This window comes from Panulirus ornatus, chromosome 32, assembly GCF_036320965.1.
Source record: "Panulirus ornatus isolate Po-2019 chromosome 32, ASM3632096v1, whole genome shotgun sequence".
NCBI classification, from domain to species: Eukaryota; Metazoa; Arthropoda; class Malacostraca; order Decapoda; family Palinuridae; genus Panulirus; species Panulirus ornatus.
This window is the reverse complement of record NC_092255.1, coordinates 20,409,457-20,430,378: the sequence shown is the minus strand read 5'-3', so window position 1 is coordinate 20,430,378 and position 20,922 is coordinate 20,409,457. Positions and strand designations below refer to the sequence as shown.

General features: G+C 37.5%; 1 protein-coding gene across 7 annotated transcripts in view; it reads right to left on the bottom strand.

Annotated features, from left to right (window-relative positions):
* The window catches only part of LOC139759152 (uncharacterized), a 44,447-nt gene that overhangs the window by 20,394 nt on the left and 3,131 nt on the right, over positions 1-20,922 (bottom strand). For 3 of the 7 annotated variants that reach the window (XM_071681180.1, XM_071681177.1, XM_071681179.1), the window contains exons 3-8: positions 20,697-20,871; positions 18,052-18,275; positions 13,127-13,238; positions 8,987-9,310; positions 6,541-6,798; positions 2,129-2,266 (exon numbers count right to left, since the gene is read on the bottom strand). In XM_071681180.1, the coding sequence (XP_071537281.1) occupies positions 2,129-2,266; positions 6,541-6,798; positions 8,987-9,310; positions 13,127-13,238; positions 18,052-18,275; positions 20,697-20,871 (1,231 nt within the window). Of the gene's footprint in view, positions 1-281; positions 2,267-6,540; positions 6,799-8,986; positions 9,311-13,126; positions 13,239-18,051; positions 18,276-20,696; positions 20,872-20,922 lie in introns of those variants that run through there. The other 4 variants (XR_011715000.1, XR_011714999.1, XM_071681181.1 and 1 more) reach the window with 3 other exon arrangements.

Genomic DNA, 20,922 nt, shown 5'->3' with positions numbered 1-20,922 from the left:
TGATCTCTGGAATGGACAAACAAATCTGACTCATAAGGAAGAGTGATGAACTCAAGTTTTACAACCTTGAGGTGGATTTTGGGGGCAAGGAAGACCATGCTTTCAAAATGTTACTAATGAGCTAACAAACATTTCTGGCAATTATAATTCAGGGTTGATTCATAGGTCAATAATTTAATCACTTAGACCTTGCTTTGACAGTGAAATTCAGAGCAATGTCTGAGCAAGACAAAAGAGCTAGAGGATCACTAGCTTGCCTGTAAAACTCAAATATCCTGATTATTTCTTAGTTACTTAGTGTATTCTTCAAGTAGTGCCACATTTTGTCTCCTGATGTTTTTTTTGTTTTTTTCAATTTCTTACTCTCAATCTCACTGCACACTCACTCTCATCATCTTTTACTTCCCTCTTACCCAAGGATAAATGTAGCTGTTTTATCTCCATTTCAAACATTTAGGAGATAACCATAACTTTCCCTCTATTGTCTAAAGGTGCAAATTCAGATTTTTTCATGAACACCTATCCTGTCTCATATATATTATCCTTTCAATTCGACTTTTGAACATATTCAATTGCCCTAGTCTTCCCTCTATACCCGACTTTTTAAGAGCTTTGTAATTTCACATTTCTATACCTATTGCTTTCTTCTTTCATTAAAAAAACCTAAAGCGAAAACAATTTCTTTAAAATGTGTCTTGGCTAATTACATATTCTCTTCTTTCCAGCAATTCACCATGAACATTACCTAATCTCTGTTAACTTTAACTCTAGCCCCTTTCATATGAAATGGATCAAGATAACAGACGCATATCCAAAATTAATTTCCAATGCTAAAATAGATAGGTTTCCAAACTTGATGGAGGCACTTCTAAATTCATCTCTTCTCATTCATTAAATGAAACATATCTCTTCACCCTACCATTCTCACACACAAAATTTCTGCTGTATATAACCAAAAGATCAATTCTTTCCTCTGTTTTTCCATCTACATCTTTAAATAATTCACTCACTGTACCTGCTCATTTCTTTCATATTATACCCCTTCCCCTTGTACTTCCAAACACACCACTGTATTTCTTCACCAATCTATCATTTATCACGTATCCTTCATTGCTAAGCTCTTAAAAGGTTTTCATCAAAACATCCTCCAAAAAACTTCATTCCTTATATCTTTCTTCCATCTCTACTGTTCACTCTGCCTATTCTATCAATCTTCAACTAAATTACATTAGTTATCCATTTCTACAGCTCTTACTTTTCTTTGCTTTTACCCTGTAAAAACCTAGGAATAGTTAGTTTCATAAAAATAAGTTACAAGATGGGAAAAGCATCCTTTTCTTTATGTTTCTTGCTTATTCTACCCTTAAATTCTTTCCATTCACTAGAGCTTGTACAGTTGTGTTCTTTATCAAGCAAAATTTCAAAAAAGACTTTCACTTGAAACAAATCATCTGCTCCACAGGAAGTCAAAATCTAATTACATCTAAAGAGAATTTATAGTGTCTTTTCACAAATATTTACTAATTACATGCTTGCCCTGCTTAATGATAAAATTCCACCTTATATATCTCACATATCTATGACAAACATTCATATATATAAATACTTTTTTCATAACTGCTACTTCTGCATATCTCTATCTTTTTACATACTTACAATTCTTGTTTGTACACCATGTGCATGAAATATGCATACTTAATATACAGGAAAAAGGTAACTAGAAGTATCATGATAATTCACTCTCATAATCTATATCATATAATGATGCAATGAGATATTCCTTTATATCCTTTCTGTGAAATGCCCTTGTATTTCAGTACCTCTACAAGAATTTAGCCTCAACCCTTGGTTAACCTCAGTTTGGTGCCTGTAAACTGTTTCTGCTCCGGATAACTTCCCAGTGTCTTCAAGCTTACTGTTCTGGTTTTCTCCTTGATAACAGGGCTAAGGACCATTACCTAAATTTTACCAATGATTTCTTTTCTAACAAGGGCCATCATCCTAAAAGCAATGAATCAATGAGGCACCCAAATGCATTTAAAAGACTGCTTTTGATGCTATCTCTGACAATAAAAAAACAATTACAGTACTATTGCATACCACTAGTATTTGCATAACATTAACTTACTTCTATTCTGTCTGTCTGGTTCGTAGCTTTGAGAAACTGCTCCCAAATTAGTGGGAATTTTGGTCGTATTTCACTGCTTTCTGCACGTTTATGTTTAATTTCTTCATTCAACCACCGCAGAAAAGATGAACTGAGTACCTAAATAACAAACAAGAAAAAAGTTTCAATTATGCTAGCCCAGAGAGGCTGATTCTAAAAGGCTGAAAAAGCTTTGCTGACTGCACTGCTATATACATGGAAGGTTTTAAAATTTGTTCGCTGTTTCCTGCATCAATGAGGTAATGCCAGAAACAGATGAAGATATGGCCTCATTTGCTAAAATCCATTCTCTAGTTGTCATGCATAATGCACAAAAACCACAAACCCCTATCTACAATAAGCCCCAACAGACCTTTCCATGGTTTCCCCTAGCCACTTCATATGCCCTGGTTCAGTCCACTTATGGAATATCACTGTACAACATGCTGCTCCAATTCACTCTTATTTCATACATGCCTTACACCCTCCTGCATGTTTGGATCCTGAGCACTTAAAATGCTTTCCATTCCATCCTGCTATATCTAATTCAGTCAAACCCTTCTCCTTGTAACCTCCAATTCTGACATATATATCTTCTTTGTCAACCTCTCCTCACTCATACTCTCAATACATACAAACTTTTCAGCACCCACTCTTCATTTCTCACTACCATACTCTTATTACCACACCACTCTCTTACCCCATCATTTCTTACTTAATCAACCCTCCTCTCCCATCTAAATTCATAAACATTCCCCCTCTTCCAATTTTTGTGATTTAAATCCTCTGATTATGCAATATCTTTTTTCTTACTATTACCTTCTTGAAGCAACACATGGTGTGGGAGAGGGCTGAAGCATGAATAAAATACTGATATAGCATTGTTAGCTATACTCTGAAGTCAAACCTTCATTTCTAACCACTTTTTAGTGACTGCAGCTAGATCAGATACTAAACAACAATGATCTTTTGTTTTTCCACTCTGTCAATTCTATATCAATGTTATACTCGACTTACATTCCCCTGGATCACAAGTTGCTCTTCAAATAACTTCAACAAAATCTAAAACACTATATTCAATTTCTTTCTGTGCTGCCTCTTCCCTCTGACATGAGCTCATCTGTTCCTGATGCTACTTTGCTAAGGTAGGAAAAATACTTGTGAATAAGAGATAAAAATGGAAATGGAAATTTATAAGAATGTGGCTCATTGACCAATACAGTAGATTAGTCTTTGCAGAGCCACAAGAGCATTATATGACATCATGTATCTCTACAAAGATACCTGAGATGATGCATCTAAGATGGTTAAGTAGAACAAAGTAGAGTTGGGGGAGGGATCTGGAAATCCTTTAAGCATTTGGAAATCTTTTAAAAAGGAGCCATGCAGGAATCGTAACCCAAAGCCTCAGTTACCAATACTAACAAAAAAAGCTGGGACAAGAAAAGTTAGTATTAAAAGCAAACAAATAAAATGACATGAATATTGAAAGAAAATGAAGTCCTGTATCAACTGAATATGTAATTTTTGCAGATGTATTTCCAAATTCATAGGGTTAACTTCAAATCATATACGAAGCAGGGGGTAACGACGCTGTTTACCATGGGGCGGGATAATGCCAGGAATGGATGAAGGCAAGCAAGTATGAATATGTACATGTGTATATATGTATATGTATGTGTATGTGTATGTTGATATGCATATGTATTTACATGTGCATGTATGAACATCTATGTATATGTACATAAATATATATGCATCTATAAAGTGCCATGTCGAAATTGTGATAAGTTTTATGTTGGGCAGACTGGTGTGATAAGTTTTATGTTGGGCAGACTGGTAAGGATCTTTCTGTTAAGACTTAACCAACATAAATATAGTATAAGAACAGGACAAGAATCAAATGCCTTATTTAATAACGTTAAAAACTATGATTATGGTACTGACTGGAGTAATACCATCTCAGTTATTAACTCTAACGCCAGTTCCATGAGAAATATCATTGAATCTTCTATCATTAAATACACAATGAATTATAATCTTAATATTAGTGATGGTCTATAAAACCTGGATAACTTTATTGTTGATAAGATTTGTACACAATTCACCTTCTTGTCCACGTAATAAGTCTATGATACGCTCGTTGTCTGTCTTGGACAATCACATGTTTACCAAATGGCGTCCTAGCTATGTCTCTTCGTTGTATACCAAATGATTGTTATTTCTCTCTTGTGTCTCCCCTGATGATGTGATTATTACACGAAAGTGCACTTGGGAACTTATCATGTTTCATTTTCCCTGTGGAATCATAGGAATATATATATATATATATATATATGTGTGTGTGTGTGTGTATATATGAGTGGATGGGACTATTCTTTGTCTGTTTCCTGGCACTACTGCACTGATGTGGGAGATGGCGATCAAGTATAATAAAATAAAATAAATGAAAAACATTTATTTACATCAACCAAGGGATGAGGATCTGCTCCTTACCATTAAAAACTTCACATACAAACAGGTTGAGTATCCTTAATCTTAAAAACCAAAATGCTCAAAAATCCATAACTTTAAGAGGGGCAACATGACATTACAAGTGCAAAATTCCACACCTGAATTCACTTATCCATGCAGAGCTCTAACGCTCTGTTAGCGCCAGTTTGTCACAAACCATTGTCACCACCAGACCTACATGCATTATTCACTGCGTTTTTTGCTCATTCTTTGCTCTGTGGTATAAAGATAATGTTAAAAATGTCAAAAAGGCCTCCAGAGTCCATCAGTAAGCTGGAAGAACTGGATATCAAAGAAGTTTTTAACATCGACAGAGAGGCTCCAATTGTTCATTCACTGACCGTTTGTGAAATAGCTGTAATGGTTCTGAATCAAGGTGATCATGATAATAGAGTCGATGAAGATGACTCTGTTAACACTGCAGAAAAAGTGCCTATGGACGACATGGTGAAAATGTGTGAATGACTTATTGAAGGACTACAGTAGCATGCATTCATAACAGTACAAGAAATTATGTCAGTTTATAAGACCAAAGAGAGACTTCAAAGACAAAAACCATTGTTAATTGAGGCAGATAACTCTGGAAGAAACATTTCTAAAGACATCCACAAGAATACCTCCTCATCCCTAGAGGACCACTTCCTGATCCCTCAACTTCTGATATTCCTTTTCATGATGATGTCAACAGTGATGTACCCTCCCTATCAAGTTTCTCAGGCCATATGTTGTTCTAGTATTTGTTGCTGTATTTATCTTATTTTGTAAGCAGAGGTCAATTTTTTTTTGGCAAGTGTAAAATTATTTCAATGTGAAATCTGAATTTCAAAAGTCCAGCCCAGCCCAGGTGTGGTTGTAACCTACAGTGTGAGTGTGTGTGTGTGTGTGTGTGTGTGTGTGTGTGTGTGTGTGTAACCCTTAACTAGCACAGTGGTGTTAACCTAGCACTGCCACAAGACTTTTAATGAAGCAAGTTGAGGGCGAGAAGCATCTGCCATATTGTGTTGTATCTTGATAGTGTATCAACACCAAGGATCTGGAGCACATTATTGTATTGTGAAATGGTAATCCGAAACAGTCTGAGTTGGTAATCCAAAATGGTCCGAGTTGGCAATGGGCTCAGTTGGACCTAAACCATTTCATCTCCACCTAAAATGCCATGTTTGAGCGTAACATGACCAGCAACATTATTGCGTTGAAATTTTTCTCAGTTAGTTTTCATTGCATTTACAGCTACCTGTGATCATCATAAATCAAATGCTTATTTGCTTTTATATCTCAAAAAAACAAAAAAACACTGTACTGCAACTTTTTAATTAAAAACAGCATCATAATTGGAAACTGAAAACCTGCAGTTATTTGTTGTTGTTATTGTTTAACAGCTGATACAGGTATTCTGCTGATGCTACTGTGCTGCTTATTTACCCTAAACACATCATTTTTTCATTGTACTAATGGTATTCATATTTTTTTATTGTTATGTACTTATGTGTGAATAAGTGTAGCAAAGTGACTGCTTATCATTAGCATATAATTCAGAGTCAGAAATGAAGGTGATGCCAAACAACCACAGACTGTCCACATGAGCAGCTGAGGTTGTGACACCTTAGCTTTCTGATGGTTTAGTGTTACACAAACCTTGTTTCACAACACAAAATTATTACAAATATTGCATAACTTACCTTCAGGCTATGAGTATAAGGTGCACTTGAAACATAAATGGATTTTGAGTTTAGAGTTGGATCCCATCCCCAAGATATCTCATTATATATATGGAAATAATCCAAAATCTAAAAAAGTATAAAAAATCCAAAACACTTCTGGTCCCAGGCATTTCGGATAAGGGATACTCAAACTATACCATAACTTAGAAAAAATCTTACCTTCCATTGTTGTAAACATGAAGATGAAAACTTTAACCACTTTTGAATATCCAAAAAACGTTTGTGAGTTGAAACAATATGATCATCTACATTCCAGCACAATGTCTTCTTAGAACCTGAGAAACACCTCACAGCTTTCTCACGCAATGCCCTTAATAGAACATACCAAGTTGTCTTAATTTTTGCAAGTCCAATGGTATCTTCATTCTGGTTTAGGAAATATAATACTTCTCCTTCGCTCTTGAAATCTTGTCGAATCTATGCAGAAACATCAAAATTCTTTGTTAAATAATTGCACGACATAAAAAAATTCATATCAAACTTCTCATTTAACAATAATTCATAATGCCAAAAACAACAGAAGCAAGCTGTTGCAAACATTATCAACATAACTTAATAATTTTCCTCATCTAAATAATAATTAAGCAAGGACCAATCTTCTTCAAATTCAAGCCGCTAAACATCTCTGTGTTAAAAGACAAAGGAAAAATTACTATAAGTGTTTGCTAAAGAATCCTTTCAGCTGCTATGACTTTCATACAAGTGATATTAGTACTTTTTTTACTGAACGGAATTTGTCAGAGATTAATGTCCATGTCTAACTAGAAAGGTGTTCCAGGGAACACTTGTCTTGCTGGCAGTGCAGAGCAGATGTCTGGAGTGAAATTTTAATGGATGGAAGTAATGTCAAGAAAATAATCTTTCACTGGCATTATAAATCTGTTCAGCAGTTAAATCATGTTCACTGGTCAAAGAAGCAGATGTTTCATGTGTTTTGGCAGCTTTTAAAACAACTTTTTCCTTATGATACATCAAGCATTCTAATGCCATGGCAAAACTTAAAACAAACTGGCTAACCATCACAAAATGCACAATTATCAGTCAAGTTCATTTGATTAAAGTGTCTTAAACTTTCAGGTGAACCAGTTGATTGTTTACCTCCCTAACTGCTAGGAAACTTCCTGTGTTCCCACTGCAAAATGGGCTAGAAAATGTCTTCATATTTTCTCTTTCACTTTGTAAAATGAAGGAAATACATGTAAAAAGGCAAGATATGGAAAAACAATATTTCATTCATTCATTATACATAGTTGCTGTTTACCTTGTTAGCAAGGTAGCATCAGGAAGCACACAAAGAATGGCCCATCCACTCATATACACACATACATACATAAACACCCATATACATACATATCAACATCTTTCTTTTTCTTTCTTTCATACTATTTGCCATTTCCCACATTAGCGAGGTAGCGTTAAGAACAGAGGACTGGACCTTTGAGGGAATGTCCTCACCTGGCCCCCTTCTCTGTTCCTTGTTTTTTTTTTAGGAAAAAAAAAGAGGGGAGGATTTCCAGCCCCCTGCTCCCTTCCCTTTTAGTTGCCTTCTACGACACACAGGGAATATGTGGGAAGTATTCTTTCACCCCTATCCCCAGGGATAACATATCAACATATACATACATATGCATGCACACACACAGACATATGTACACATTCATACTTTCTAGCCTCCATCCATTCCTGTCGCTACCCTGCCACACAGGAAACAGCATCGCTAACCCCCACTTCAGCAAGGTAGTGCCAGGGAAACAGACTAAAAAGGTCTTATTTATTCACACACAGTCACTAGCTGTCATGTGTAATGCACCGAAACCACAGTTCCCTATCTGCATCCAGGCCCCACAGACCTTTCCATGCTTTACCCAAGACACTTCACATGCCCTGGTTCAGTCCACAGACAGCATGTCGACCCCGGTATACCACATCATTCCAATTCACTCTATTCCTTGCACGCCTCACACCCTCCTGTATCTTCAGGCCCTGATCGCTCAAAATCTTCTTCACTCCATCATTCCACCTCCAATTTGGTCACTTGCTTCTCCTTGTTCCCTCCACCTCTGACACATATATTTTTTGTCAATCTTTCCTCACTCATTTTCTCCATATGTCCAAACCATTTCACCACACCCTCTTCTGTATTCTCAAACACACTCCTTTTATTTCCACACATCCCTCTTACCCTTTCATTACTTACTCGATCAAACCACCTCACACCACATATTGTCCTCAAACATTTCATTTCCAATACATCCACCCTCCTCCGTACAACCCTATCTATAGTCCATGCCTTGCAACTATATAACATTGTTGGTACTACTATTCCTTCAAACATACCCATGTGTGTGTGTGAGAGGATGGTCTTTCTTTCTTCGTCTGTTTCCTGGCGCTACCTTACTAATGAGATGATGATAACATAGCAGACTGTACAAAGCATGCAGAAGTGGTGGAAAAATATGTCTAAGGGTTTGCATAAAGTTCTCACATATAACAGGAAGATGCAAAATATACAAACAAATAAAGAGATATTCTGTCTGCTCTTTCACAATATCAATTCCCATTAATGTGTGTTATTAAAGTGCATAATTTACCTTATTCAGCTTACCTCATTTCTGTGCTTCAAGATATCTTCAGTAGTTATAACTGTGTAGGGAGCAGAATTCAGCCCAAGAGCAATGGCTAAATCCAATGCATGGTGAGGAGGTATTGCAGTTAAGCTGGTTTCTGTGTCTGTAGTAGTCATATATGTAAATGATATTATAAACAGCTGAGGTTTAATATAGTGATGAATATTAACAATATGCTGGAATTCTGGCTGAAGAATCTCACAGACTGCAGTACATTTGGTGTGATGGAGAAGACTGAGCAAGAGATGAAGCTTCTGTTTCTCTAAACCCTTCAGGGTATCACAGACTGCTTTGGCTATCACCTGTAAAAAGAAAAAAAAAATCAATAAGAATTCCCTGCAACTCAATCCTGCTCTCCAAAAGAGAGAATATTGTTATTATTATCATCATTATTTATATTATACTTTGTCGCTATCTCCTGCGTTTGCGAGCTAGCGCAAGGAAACAGACGAAAGAATGGCTCAACCCACCCACATACATATGTACATACACACACATCCACACACACATATATACATACCTATACATTTCAACGTATACATATATATACATACACAGACATATACATATGTACATAATTCATATCTGCTGCCTTTATTCATTCCCGTCACCACCCTTCCACACATGAAATGACACCCCCCTCCCCTGCACACGCGCGAGGTAACGCTAGGAAAAGACAACAAAGGCCACATTCGTTCACACTCAGTCTCTTGCTATCATGTATAATGCAATAAAACCACAGCTCCCTTTCCACATCCAGGCCCCAAAGAACTTTCCATGGTTTACCCCAGACGCTTCACATGCCCTGGTTCAATCCATTGACAGCACATTGACCCTGGTATACCACATCGTTCCAATTCACTCTATTCCTTGCATGCCTTTCACCCTCCTGCATGTTCAGGCCCTGATCACTCAAAATCTTTTTCACTCCATCCTTCCACCTCCAATTTGGTCTTCCACTTCTCGTTCCCTCCACCTCTGACACATATATCCTCTTGGTCAATCTTTCCTCACTCATTCTCCCCAAGTGACCAAACCATTTCAAAACACCCTCTTCTGCTCTCTAAACCACACTCTTTTTATTACAACACATCTCTCTTACCCTTTCATTACTTACTTGATCAAACCACCTCACACCACATATTGTCCTCAAACATTGCATTTCCAGCAAATCCACCCTCCTCCGCACAACCTTATCTATAGCCCACGCCTCGCAACCATACAACATTGTTGGAACCCCTATTCCTTCAAACATACCCATTTTTGCTTTTTGAGACAATGTTCTAGCCTTCCACACATTTTACAACGCCCCCAGAACCTTTGTCCCCTCCCCCATCCTGTGACTCACTTCTGCTTCCATGGTTCCATCTGCTGCCAAATCTACTCCAAGATATCTAAAACACTTCACTCGCTCCAGTTTTTCTCCATTCAAACTTACCTCCCAATTGACTTGTCCTTCAACCCTACTGTACCTAATAACCTTGCTCTTATTCACATTTACTCTCAGCTTTCTTCTTGCACACACTTTACCAAATCCAGTCACCAGCTTCTGCAGTTTCTCACATGAATCAGCCACCAGCACTGTATCATGAGCGAACAACAACTCACTTCCCAGCCCTCTCATTCACAAAAGACTGCATACTTGCCCCTCTCTCCAAAACTCTTGCATTCACCTCCCTAACAACCCCATCCATAAACAAATCAAACAACCATGGAGAGATCACGCACCCCTGCCGCAAACCAACATTCACTGGGAACCAATCACTTTCCTTTCTTCCTACTTGTACAACGATGCCTTACATCCACGATAAAAACTTTTCACTCCTAGCAACTTGCCTCCCACACCATATACTCTTAATACCTTCCACAGAGCATCTCTATCAACTCTATCATATGACTTCTCCAGGTCCATAAATGCAACATACAAATCCATTTGTTTTTCTAAGTATTTCTCACAAACATTCTTTAAAGCAAACACCTGATCCACACATCTTCTACCACTTCTGAAAACGCACTGCTCTTCCCCAACCTGATGCTGTGTACATGCCTTCACCCTCTCAATCAATACCCTCCCATATAATTTCCCAGGAATACTCAACCTACTTATACCTCTGTAATTTGAACACACACCTTTATTCCCTTTGCCTTTGTACAATGGCACTATGCATGCATTGTACCAATCCTCAGGCACTTCACCATGAGCCATACATACATTGAATATCCTCATCAACGAGTCAACAACACAGTCGCCCCTTTTTTAATAGATTCCTCTGCAATACCATCCAAACCTGCCGCCTTACCGGCTTTCATCTTCCGCAAAGCTTTCACCACTTCTCTGTTTACCAGGCCATTCTCTCTCATTATCATTATTATTATACCTGATCATTATTTTCTGAGTCAGCATGGAAACACCAGGAAATAGACAAAGAATGGCCCATCCACTCATAAATACATATACACATAAACGCCCAAATACATATAATATCAACATATACATACATATATATACACATACACAAACAAATACATATATCAACATGTACATATTCATACTTGCTGGCTTTCATCCATTCCTGGAGCCACCCTGCCCCACAGGAAACAGCATCGCTACCCCCTGCTTTAGCAAGGTGCCAAAAAAAGACAAAAAAGGCCACGTCGTTCACATTCAGTCTCTAGCTGTCATGTGTAATGCATCAAAACCACAGCTCCCTATCTGCATCCAGGCCCCACAGACCTTTCTATGCTTTACCCATGATGTTTCACATGCCCTGGCTCAGTCCATTGACAGCACGTCGACCCCGATATACCACATAGTTTCATTTCACTCTATTCCTTGCATGCCTCTCCCCTTTCTGCATGTTCAGGCCCTGATCGTTGGAAATATTTTCTCACTCCATCCTCCCACCTCCAATTTAGTCTCCCACTTCTTGTTCCCTCCACTTCTAACACATATATCCTCTTTGTCAACATTTCCTCACTCATTTTCTCCATATGCTCTCTAAAACTCTTTTTATTTCGACAAATCTCTCTTTCCCTACTTTCATTACTTACTCGATCAAACCACCTCACATCACATATTGTCCTCAAACATTTCACTTCCAACACATCCATCCTCCTCCGTATAACCATATCTATAGCCCATGCCTTACAACCATATAACATTGCTGGAACTACTATTCCTTCAAAATACCCATTTTTGCTCTCCAAAATAACGTTCTCTCCTTCCACACATTCTTCATTGCTCCCAGAACATTTGCCCCCTCATCCACCCTGTGACTCACTTCTGCTTCCATGGTTCCAGTCACTGATAAATCCACTCCCAGATATCTAAAACACTTCACTTTTTCCAATTTTACTCCATTCAAACCAACATCCCAATTAACTTGTCCCTCAACCCTACTGTACCTAATAACCTTGCTCTTATTCACATTTACTCTCAACTTTCTACTTTCACACACTTTTCCACACTTAATCATCAGCTTCTGCTGTTTCTCACTCGAATCAGCCATTAGAGCTGTATCATCGGCGAACAACTGACTCACTTCCCAGGCCCTCTCACCCTAAACAGACTGCATACTTGCCCCTCTCTCCAAAACTCTTGCATTTGCCTACCTAATCATCCCATCCATAAACAAATCAAACAACCATGGGGATATCACACACCTCTGACGCAGACCAACCTTCACCTGGAACCAATCACTCTCCTCTCTTCCTACTCGTAAACATGCCTTACATCCTTGATAAAAACTTTTCACTGCTTCTAGCAACTTACTTCCCACACCATATACTCTTAAGACCTTCCACAAAGCATCTTTATCAACCCTATCATATGCTTTCTCCAGATCCATAAATGCTACATACAAATCCATCTGTTGTTCTAAGAATTTCTCACACATTCTTCAAACACCTGATTAGGGCCTCAGAAAATCATAGTCATTAATGCAATATTCCATATATCCCTTTTCACTCCATAACCTTACTTACATGGATGTGCTACATACTTTCAAGATTTCTAACATTAAATGAGAAACAGTAAAAAGATTACCAAAAAATATACAAAACATGAATGGAATATTTGGATTTTTTGTCAAAATTAACATATCTCTGTAACCACATACCTTAGCAATACCAAATTTACTTCCATGATATTGATCTATATCTCTCTCATCTCTGATCATCATGTGAACATTCTTACTTCCAGTAAATATATAAAACTGGCCATCAATGTATCTGAAATATGAGGGAATTTCAAAATGAAAATAAAACTCAGAAACTTACGAGGCAAAAATGACTTAACATGAATGAAATGACCATCTTCATTATAAACATATATTACAAAACATTAATCCACTCAAAACCTCCAATTTCCCTTTGCATCAAAAGACATCCTTGGAGACTGATTTATGATCAGATATCATTTATCACAATTCATCAATCCATCTACTTAATGTAAACTTCCAGTGTGACTCTGATGTACAAAACTAATTCATGCAATCTAGTTTGGCATACAGCCACTGTACGTCACCTGATGAGAGTTACACCTCCATTTACTTTTCCCTTTCTTCCTCAGGTAATTACCATTTTGGTGGAGTCCCTTTGTGTGAATTTTCTCTACTCTAACATAAAGTCTTAATCTTATGCAAACTGTCTCCATTCACAGTATATTAGCATAGCTTACTCCATTCACTACTGAATTACTTTATATCTTTTCTTAAATGTCTCTTGGTTTGTTTCTTTCTATGTACTGAAATGGAATCTCAGTATTGTCCAACAAATATTTTGTCTCCTTAAAAATTTTCTTCACATGGTACTCTTGCAGTTTGTTGGGTACTTTGCTAAGACTGAAGTACTTTTCGCAGAGCCTCACTTAGTTTTATTCCTGCTTAGTTATGGGCAAATGTAGGATTTCTTTCAGCAGCATTCAATTTTGCTTCTAGTATACATATACAATAAATGTCTCTCATTGACCAAGTAGCAGAAATTTGTAATGCACATGATTCAATTTCAATAGGAGATTTTAAGATACTGGTATCTAAATGGAAAGATTCCCATTCCAGTAGCACCAGGATTGGGCTCTCCCGAAACCTGCTTGATAGTGCCCAAATACCATTTGCTGAGATACTTGCTCATGGTGAGAACATATCAAACTTAGCTCTTACTGCATATAAAGACCTTGTCTATAAGGCTGAAGCTGGATAAGTTTGTAATGCTGGTCAACATTAATGTCATGATGAAAAAAAAAATTAGATTTACAAATTTCAATTTTCTTACCAGTACTCTTGAAAGGCATGCCTGGAATAATACTGTATATGAAAATGACTTAAATGTAGCTCAGAAAAACTTCAGAAAACTATTGACATTTGCACAGGGAACTTATGTTCCAAGGTGTAACAGACAATCATTCTCTAGAACTAAGTCAAAACAGTCAAATGCTGAAAGAAACACCTGTTTGCTTAAAAAGAAAATAACAGTCAAGAAGCTCAAAATAACAACCAACACAGAATAAGTCTGACTTGCAAAGAAAAAGCGAGAGCCTTACACATCAAAGTAAAATGGCAGCATAGAACATATGTGCTGGGGAAAAAAAGAAGTTAAGTAATTCTAGTTTTGTGAGAAACCAGGGAGTTGTCACCCAGTATACTGGTCCATTAATTGGGAAAAACAATGTCTTGATTCATGACAATGAAGCCCTGGTAAAGATCTCAGTGATTTTACTTTCATCTTTATTTACAAATTAAGAAATATTTAATGTCCCAGTTTCATAGCTAAAGAGGTAAATATTCACTCTAGGAAAATATTCAACCAAATATTGAAACAGCAGGTGAAGATATACTATCAGCAATAAATGGAATGAAAGCACACAAAATGGAAAGCACATGAAAGGTTTATCTGAAGTCAATGAGAGGGGGTAATGACCTAATCAATAAATTCACTGTTCTTTTAAGCAAGTCACTTGCTATGGGAAAGTTCCAGGGGATTAAAAGTCTGCCATTGTAACACCAAAGGAGGGCAACAAGATGGTACCAGAATTAGGAGAGCTAAGCTGCAGGGAAAGGCTTGAGGTTTTTAAACAACCCAAATTGGAAGAAAGATGACAGAGGGGCAACCTTATCACAACCTTTAAGTTCTGCAAAGAGATGTGTGTATGTGTGTGTTATTACCTATTTGTACTGAACTAAGAGGGAGTTTTACACAATCTCTACTATCATCAAACTTCTTAAATCTATGAATATTATCTCTATTAACTATGTCTTGTCATTCTATTTTACTCATCAGCAACTCTTATAAAAGTGTATGTGTGTGTGTAATTACCAATCCGTACTGTACATGGAGGAAGTTTTACACTTGAGGGAACCCACTCCTTATGTAGTCTTTATCATTCAGCTTTTTAAATCTATGTACACTATCTGCATTAACCATACCTTTACTCATTATATTCCATTCACCCACCACTCTTATAAAACAAAAGTACTTTGCATATTCTTTTTAACAATTTCTCACTTAACTTCATGTTATGTCCTCTGATTGTTTTATCACATCTCTAAAAAACTGTTTGCTGTCTTTATCATCCAACTGCTTTCAAACATTACCTGGTTGGGATCAAGTAACCTCTCAATCTTCTCTTCCATAAAGGGCAGATTTAAGGCCTCAAGCCTTTCCCATTATTCAGCTGTCTTAATCAAGGTATAATCTTTGGTGCTGTCCCCTGGACCTCCTCTATTCACTCTTTGAGCTTTGTATGTGTAGTGAACTAACATTAAAAGCATTTCCTATATTGGCCTTATGTGTAATGCTAACATCTTGCTGAATATTTCCCTATCCATGAACTTGAATGCAATTTTATTTCACAGCAGACACTTGGTTTCCTTAAGTGTTCTCTGGTGACATGTTAGGGACAACATCTACTACCAACTCTTTTTCTGAGATTCCTGCAGCTTATTTCCTGCTAATTGAAATTCATATCAAGACCTTCTTTCACTATGATTCATTTTCATCATGACCTTACATATGCCTGGATTGAACTTCATCCATATATCAGACCAGAGTTGAATTTCATCATCCATATATCAGACCAACTTTGGAGTCAGTTAAAAAGGTCCCACTGTAACCTGATATAATCTTCCATGCTCTTCCCTTCTCTCATGACCTTTGCATCACCTATAATTAAGATAGAAGTCCATACTATTTGGCAAGTAAATCAAATATATCAAGAAGAGTAACAGTCATAGAGCAATACCCCACGGCACTCTGCTGGTGACCTTGATGCATTTTGAGAAGGCTCCTCAGACATGTTCATTTTACCTTCCTTTAAGATATCTTCTGTCCATTGATGGGACTTCTCAGAGCAAATGGGCATCAGAGATACAGACAGATAGAGACCAAACTTGTCTAGGAGAATGGTCTGTAGTTCAAAGCATCTTTTCAGTCTCCTTTCTTACAGGTAAGTATGACAATTTGCCCCTTCCAATCCCTTGGCACTCTGCTTTTCTCCAGCAACATCTAGAACAGTATTTCAAGATGTCTGTCAATTGTACATGCACAAATTTCCAATAGGAAAATGAGCCCTATATGGAATGCGACCCTTCAGTATTCTATTAATGGCTTTTCTATACTCTCAGTGCTATCTAAAACATCCTCCTCATTTCATCTGACTGATGATATGGCCATCATGAAAAGTATCAAACTTTTCATTTCAATCATTACGTATCTTTACATCCTCCTCTACAACCTTTCCACCCATTTGGAAATGGCTCCTTTGATATATGTCCTTTGTTCCCTCCAAATGAGATAATCTATCAAAGGAGTATGTACCTTATTCCTATCTGGTATTTCAGCTTCTTACTAAGTCTCCCATGTGTAACAGTGTCAAAAGAATACTGGCAGTCAAGATAAAAAAATCGACCCACATTCCTTTTTGTCTAAGGCCAGTTTACTCTCACAGAAATCTAAAACATTCACTACATGTGACTTCCTTTCCCTAAAACTGTGCTGTTTCTCATTCAGATATTTTCTCCTCAGTAGAAAGTCATCCATTTGCTTTGTCTTGCTCTTCCAGTACCTTACAGACCATACTTGTTATGGATACTGGCCTGCAGGTTAGTGCATCTTTCCAGTCTCATTTCTTACAATTGTGTATAATATTTGCTCTTCTCCTCTCCCTTAGCACTTTGCCTTTCTCCAGCGACATCTTGAACAGTATTTCAAGAGGTATGTATAAAGTATATGCACATATCTTCAGCACAAATGGTAAAGTTTCACAAGATTAAAGAGCCTCGTATGGGTCAAGACCTTTCAGTATTCTGTTAATGTCATTTTCTGATATCTCAATGTTTTTTAAAGCCTCTTGCCCATCCTTCTCGCTATTGACAGGGTTATGGTGTCTTCCTCTGTAAAAACACTCTTCAACTTGTTATTCAGTTCCTCACATACCCTAACATTATCCTAAACAATTTTCCCTTTGATTCTTTAATATGATTATCTGGTCTTTAACAGATAACCTACTTCTGAAGAATTTATGGAAAAGTTTTGGATTTTCACCTGCAGTATCCAATATACTATTCTACAAATTTCTCTGTTCCTCCATTCTTATTCTGCTGTACTCATTCCTTGCTCTTTATACTATGCTGATCTAGCTGGCTGGAGTGTCACCTGTTTCTCAGTGCAAATTTTGAAACTCCATTACTTTTTCACATCTTGGATCAAACCATTCTTTACTCTGTAGTTGAGGCTAAAGGTACACACATTCCCAATCCTTCACTGTAAAGTTAACCTGAACCTTTAACCTCAATACCTTGAATACTGAACTCCATTTCCCCATTTACATTACCACAGAAATTAGGTTCTTTGTAGTTTCCATAATTGTATCTCCTCAATTCCTGTCTCGTCCCTTCTCTTTAAACTTCCTCGAACCACATAATCAAACTCAGGCATTACACAATCACATTTTCCAAGTGGTGTAACATTCAAAACATTTTCAATATCCATTATAGTCTGTGTCTGTGTTTGTGTGTGCATCTTATATCAACTAAAATAGTGTTCATACCTCCCACTGAAATGTGCTGCCTCACCGTTGAGCTTGGTCATACACACCACTTTTCTGGCAGTGTCTGGATTTTCCAAGCAATACTCACGCCATTTATCGTCATCATCCGGTTGCCACTGGTCCTCATCACCAATGCCTCCAGTAAACTTCTTGTTTCCATAAATTACCACATCAAACCATGAAACAACACCATTTAACTGCATGGTAGTGGCACCACGAGGAATCTGGGTGAGACAATTTCATCCATCCTTTAATCAAATAGAAGTTATAGATACAGAATTTTCACATCTGAAAATACCAAATCATTTCAGGTGTGAGGATGATTTTCATCTCAGACTTCTTTGCAAACCCTGTTACATTAAAGTTAATCAAATAAGCCGCATTTATTGGTTACATCTTCCACAGCTGGCGACTGAGTTTGGTAAAGTGTGTGAAAGAAGAAAGCTGAGAGTAAATGTGAATAAGAGCAAAGTTATTAGGTACAGTAGGGTTGAGGGTCAAGTCAAGTGGGAGGCAAGTTTGAATGGAGAAAAACTGGAGGAAGTGAAGTGTTTTAGATAACAGGGAGAGGATTTGGCAGTGGATGGAACCATGGGAGCGGAAGTGAATCATAGGGTGGGGGAGGGGACGAAAGTTCTGGGAGCATTGAAAAATGTATGGAAGTCGAGAACGTTATCTTCGAAAGCAAAAATGGGTATGTTTGTAGGAATAGTGGTTCCAACAATGTTATATGGTTGCGAGGCGTGGGCTATAGATAGAGTTGTGCCAAGGAGGGTGGATGTGCTGGAAATGAGATGTCTGAGGACAATATGTGGTGTGAGGTGGTTTGATTGAGTAAGTAATGAAAGGGTAAGAGAGATGTGTGGTAATTAAAGGAGAGTGGTTGAGAGAGCAGAAGAGGGCATTTTGAAATGGTTTGGTCGCATGGAGAGAATGAGTGAGGAAAGATTGACAAAGAGGATATATATGTCAGAGTTGGAGAGAACGAGAAGTGAAAGACCAAATTGGAGGTGAAAAGATGGAATGAAAAAGATTCCGAGTGATTGGGGCCTGAACATGCAAGAGGGTGAAAGGCGTGCAAGGAATAGTGAATTGGAACGATGTGGTATACTGGGGTCGACGTGTTGTCATTGGATTGAACCAGGGCATGTGAAGCGTCTGGGTTAAACCATGGAAAGTTTTGTGGGGCCTGGATGTGGAAAGGGAGCTATGGTTTCGGTGCATTATACATGACAGCTAGAGACTGTGTGTGAACGAATGTGGTCTTTCTTAAATATTTCATCAAACTATACATCCCTCATTTTTAACCATCTCCCAATCTGTGCGAATATGCTAACCCCTTTATCAAAAATTTCACACAACTCTTCACAACACAATATTGTCTTACATTGTGACAGTGGAATTTCATCTCCCACCTTGTACATGTAAAAACACTGTTAAATACATAGAGTCTTGCCCCAAGGGGCTCCATGTCCTGCTGTTATCATTCAGTTAACTTCTGTACTCTGCATTCACTGTCTTACCACTTATTATTCCATTCATCCAAAACTCAGATATTAAAGTATTTCTTTACATCTGTTCCAACAAGTTTCTCACTTAATTTCTAATTATGACCTTTCTTTACATCTTTCAAGGAACTGGACACTGTCAAACCAATTTAGAATACTGAAGGATGAAGTCAGGGACCCCATTACTCTCCTCTCTTCCATTATGGGCAAAAAATAGCCTCTTACCCAGGTTGCTAGTAACTCATATCTATTATTCTTGCACCAATCTTGCTGCCTTCTTTGGACCCTCTTTCTCCATTAGGTCTTCATAGTTAAGTGGGGCAACAAAAGCTAAGGCTAATATAAGTTATGTACAGTTTATGAAACATTTCTTTAAAGAACTCATTTGATTATATGTAAATCTAATATCATGAATCAAAAGGAAACTACCTGTCTCCTTAAAAATTCTTAAGACAGTTTTCTATCAAAGTAATATGCATTGTGTCAAAGCCCATGCCCCTTTCACACACATTCATATAGCTTGCTTCTTGCCAGATTGTAGTCACATCAATGCTTTCTTCTAGTCGGCTCCATTTGAATTTGTTTGGTTTTGACTTCATAAATCATGCACCTAACCAAATTTGACTAGGTTCCTTTGTAATCTATGCAAAACATATTCAAGTATGAATTCAGCCCTAATGGCAAGTCATTAACGCATGTGAAGAACAGCAATGGGCCTAAAACTGAGCCTTGCTGACCCACGTGGATGATGTTCGTTTGATGTGCGTCCTCTGTTCCCTCCATGAGAGATTTTTCTGTCCATTACAGGAATCTTCCCCTTATGTCTGTGTGAATTTCCAGCTTCTTTACTTACCTGCTGTGTGAGTTTCAAATGTCAAAAGCCAATCCAGAAATACACAATCCACCCTACTCTTTTGTCTAAAACTGCATTCACTTCAATAAAGAAGTCTAAAATACTTGTTGAACATCATCACTCTTCACTGTAACCATGTTGCCTCTCACTTAAATATAATCTTTTTCATTTTCTTTATTTGTTTTTCAATTTTTCACTCTTATGAGGCTATAAGGCTCTGTCCGCCTGTTCAACCCAACATGATAAATATATCAGAGATGAAGTGATAAACACAAAACTCTTACCATTTTACGAATGTCTGGATTGACATTGTAGATTCTATCATCTGGGCCACAGCCATGAACTTTAATATCATGAAGTACAGCAGTAAAACCATCTGGTAAAATTTCTGTAGGCACTTCAGTATGTGTTACTTGTAGTTTCTTCTCATTTGCCTTTCTCCTTGAAAACTTATCAAGCCTGTAGGCAGAAATACACATTTCAGCTACCAATGCTAGGGTAGAACCACTG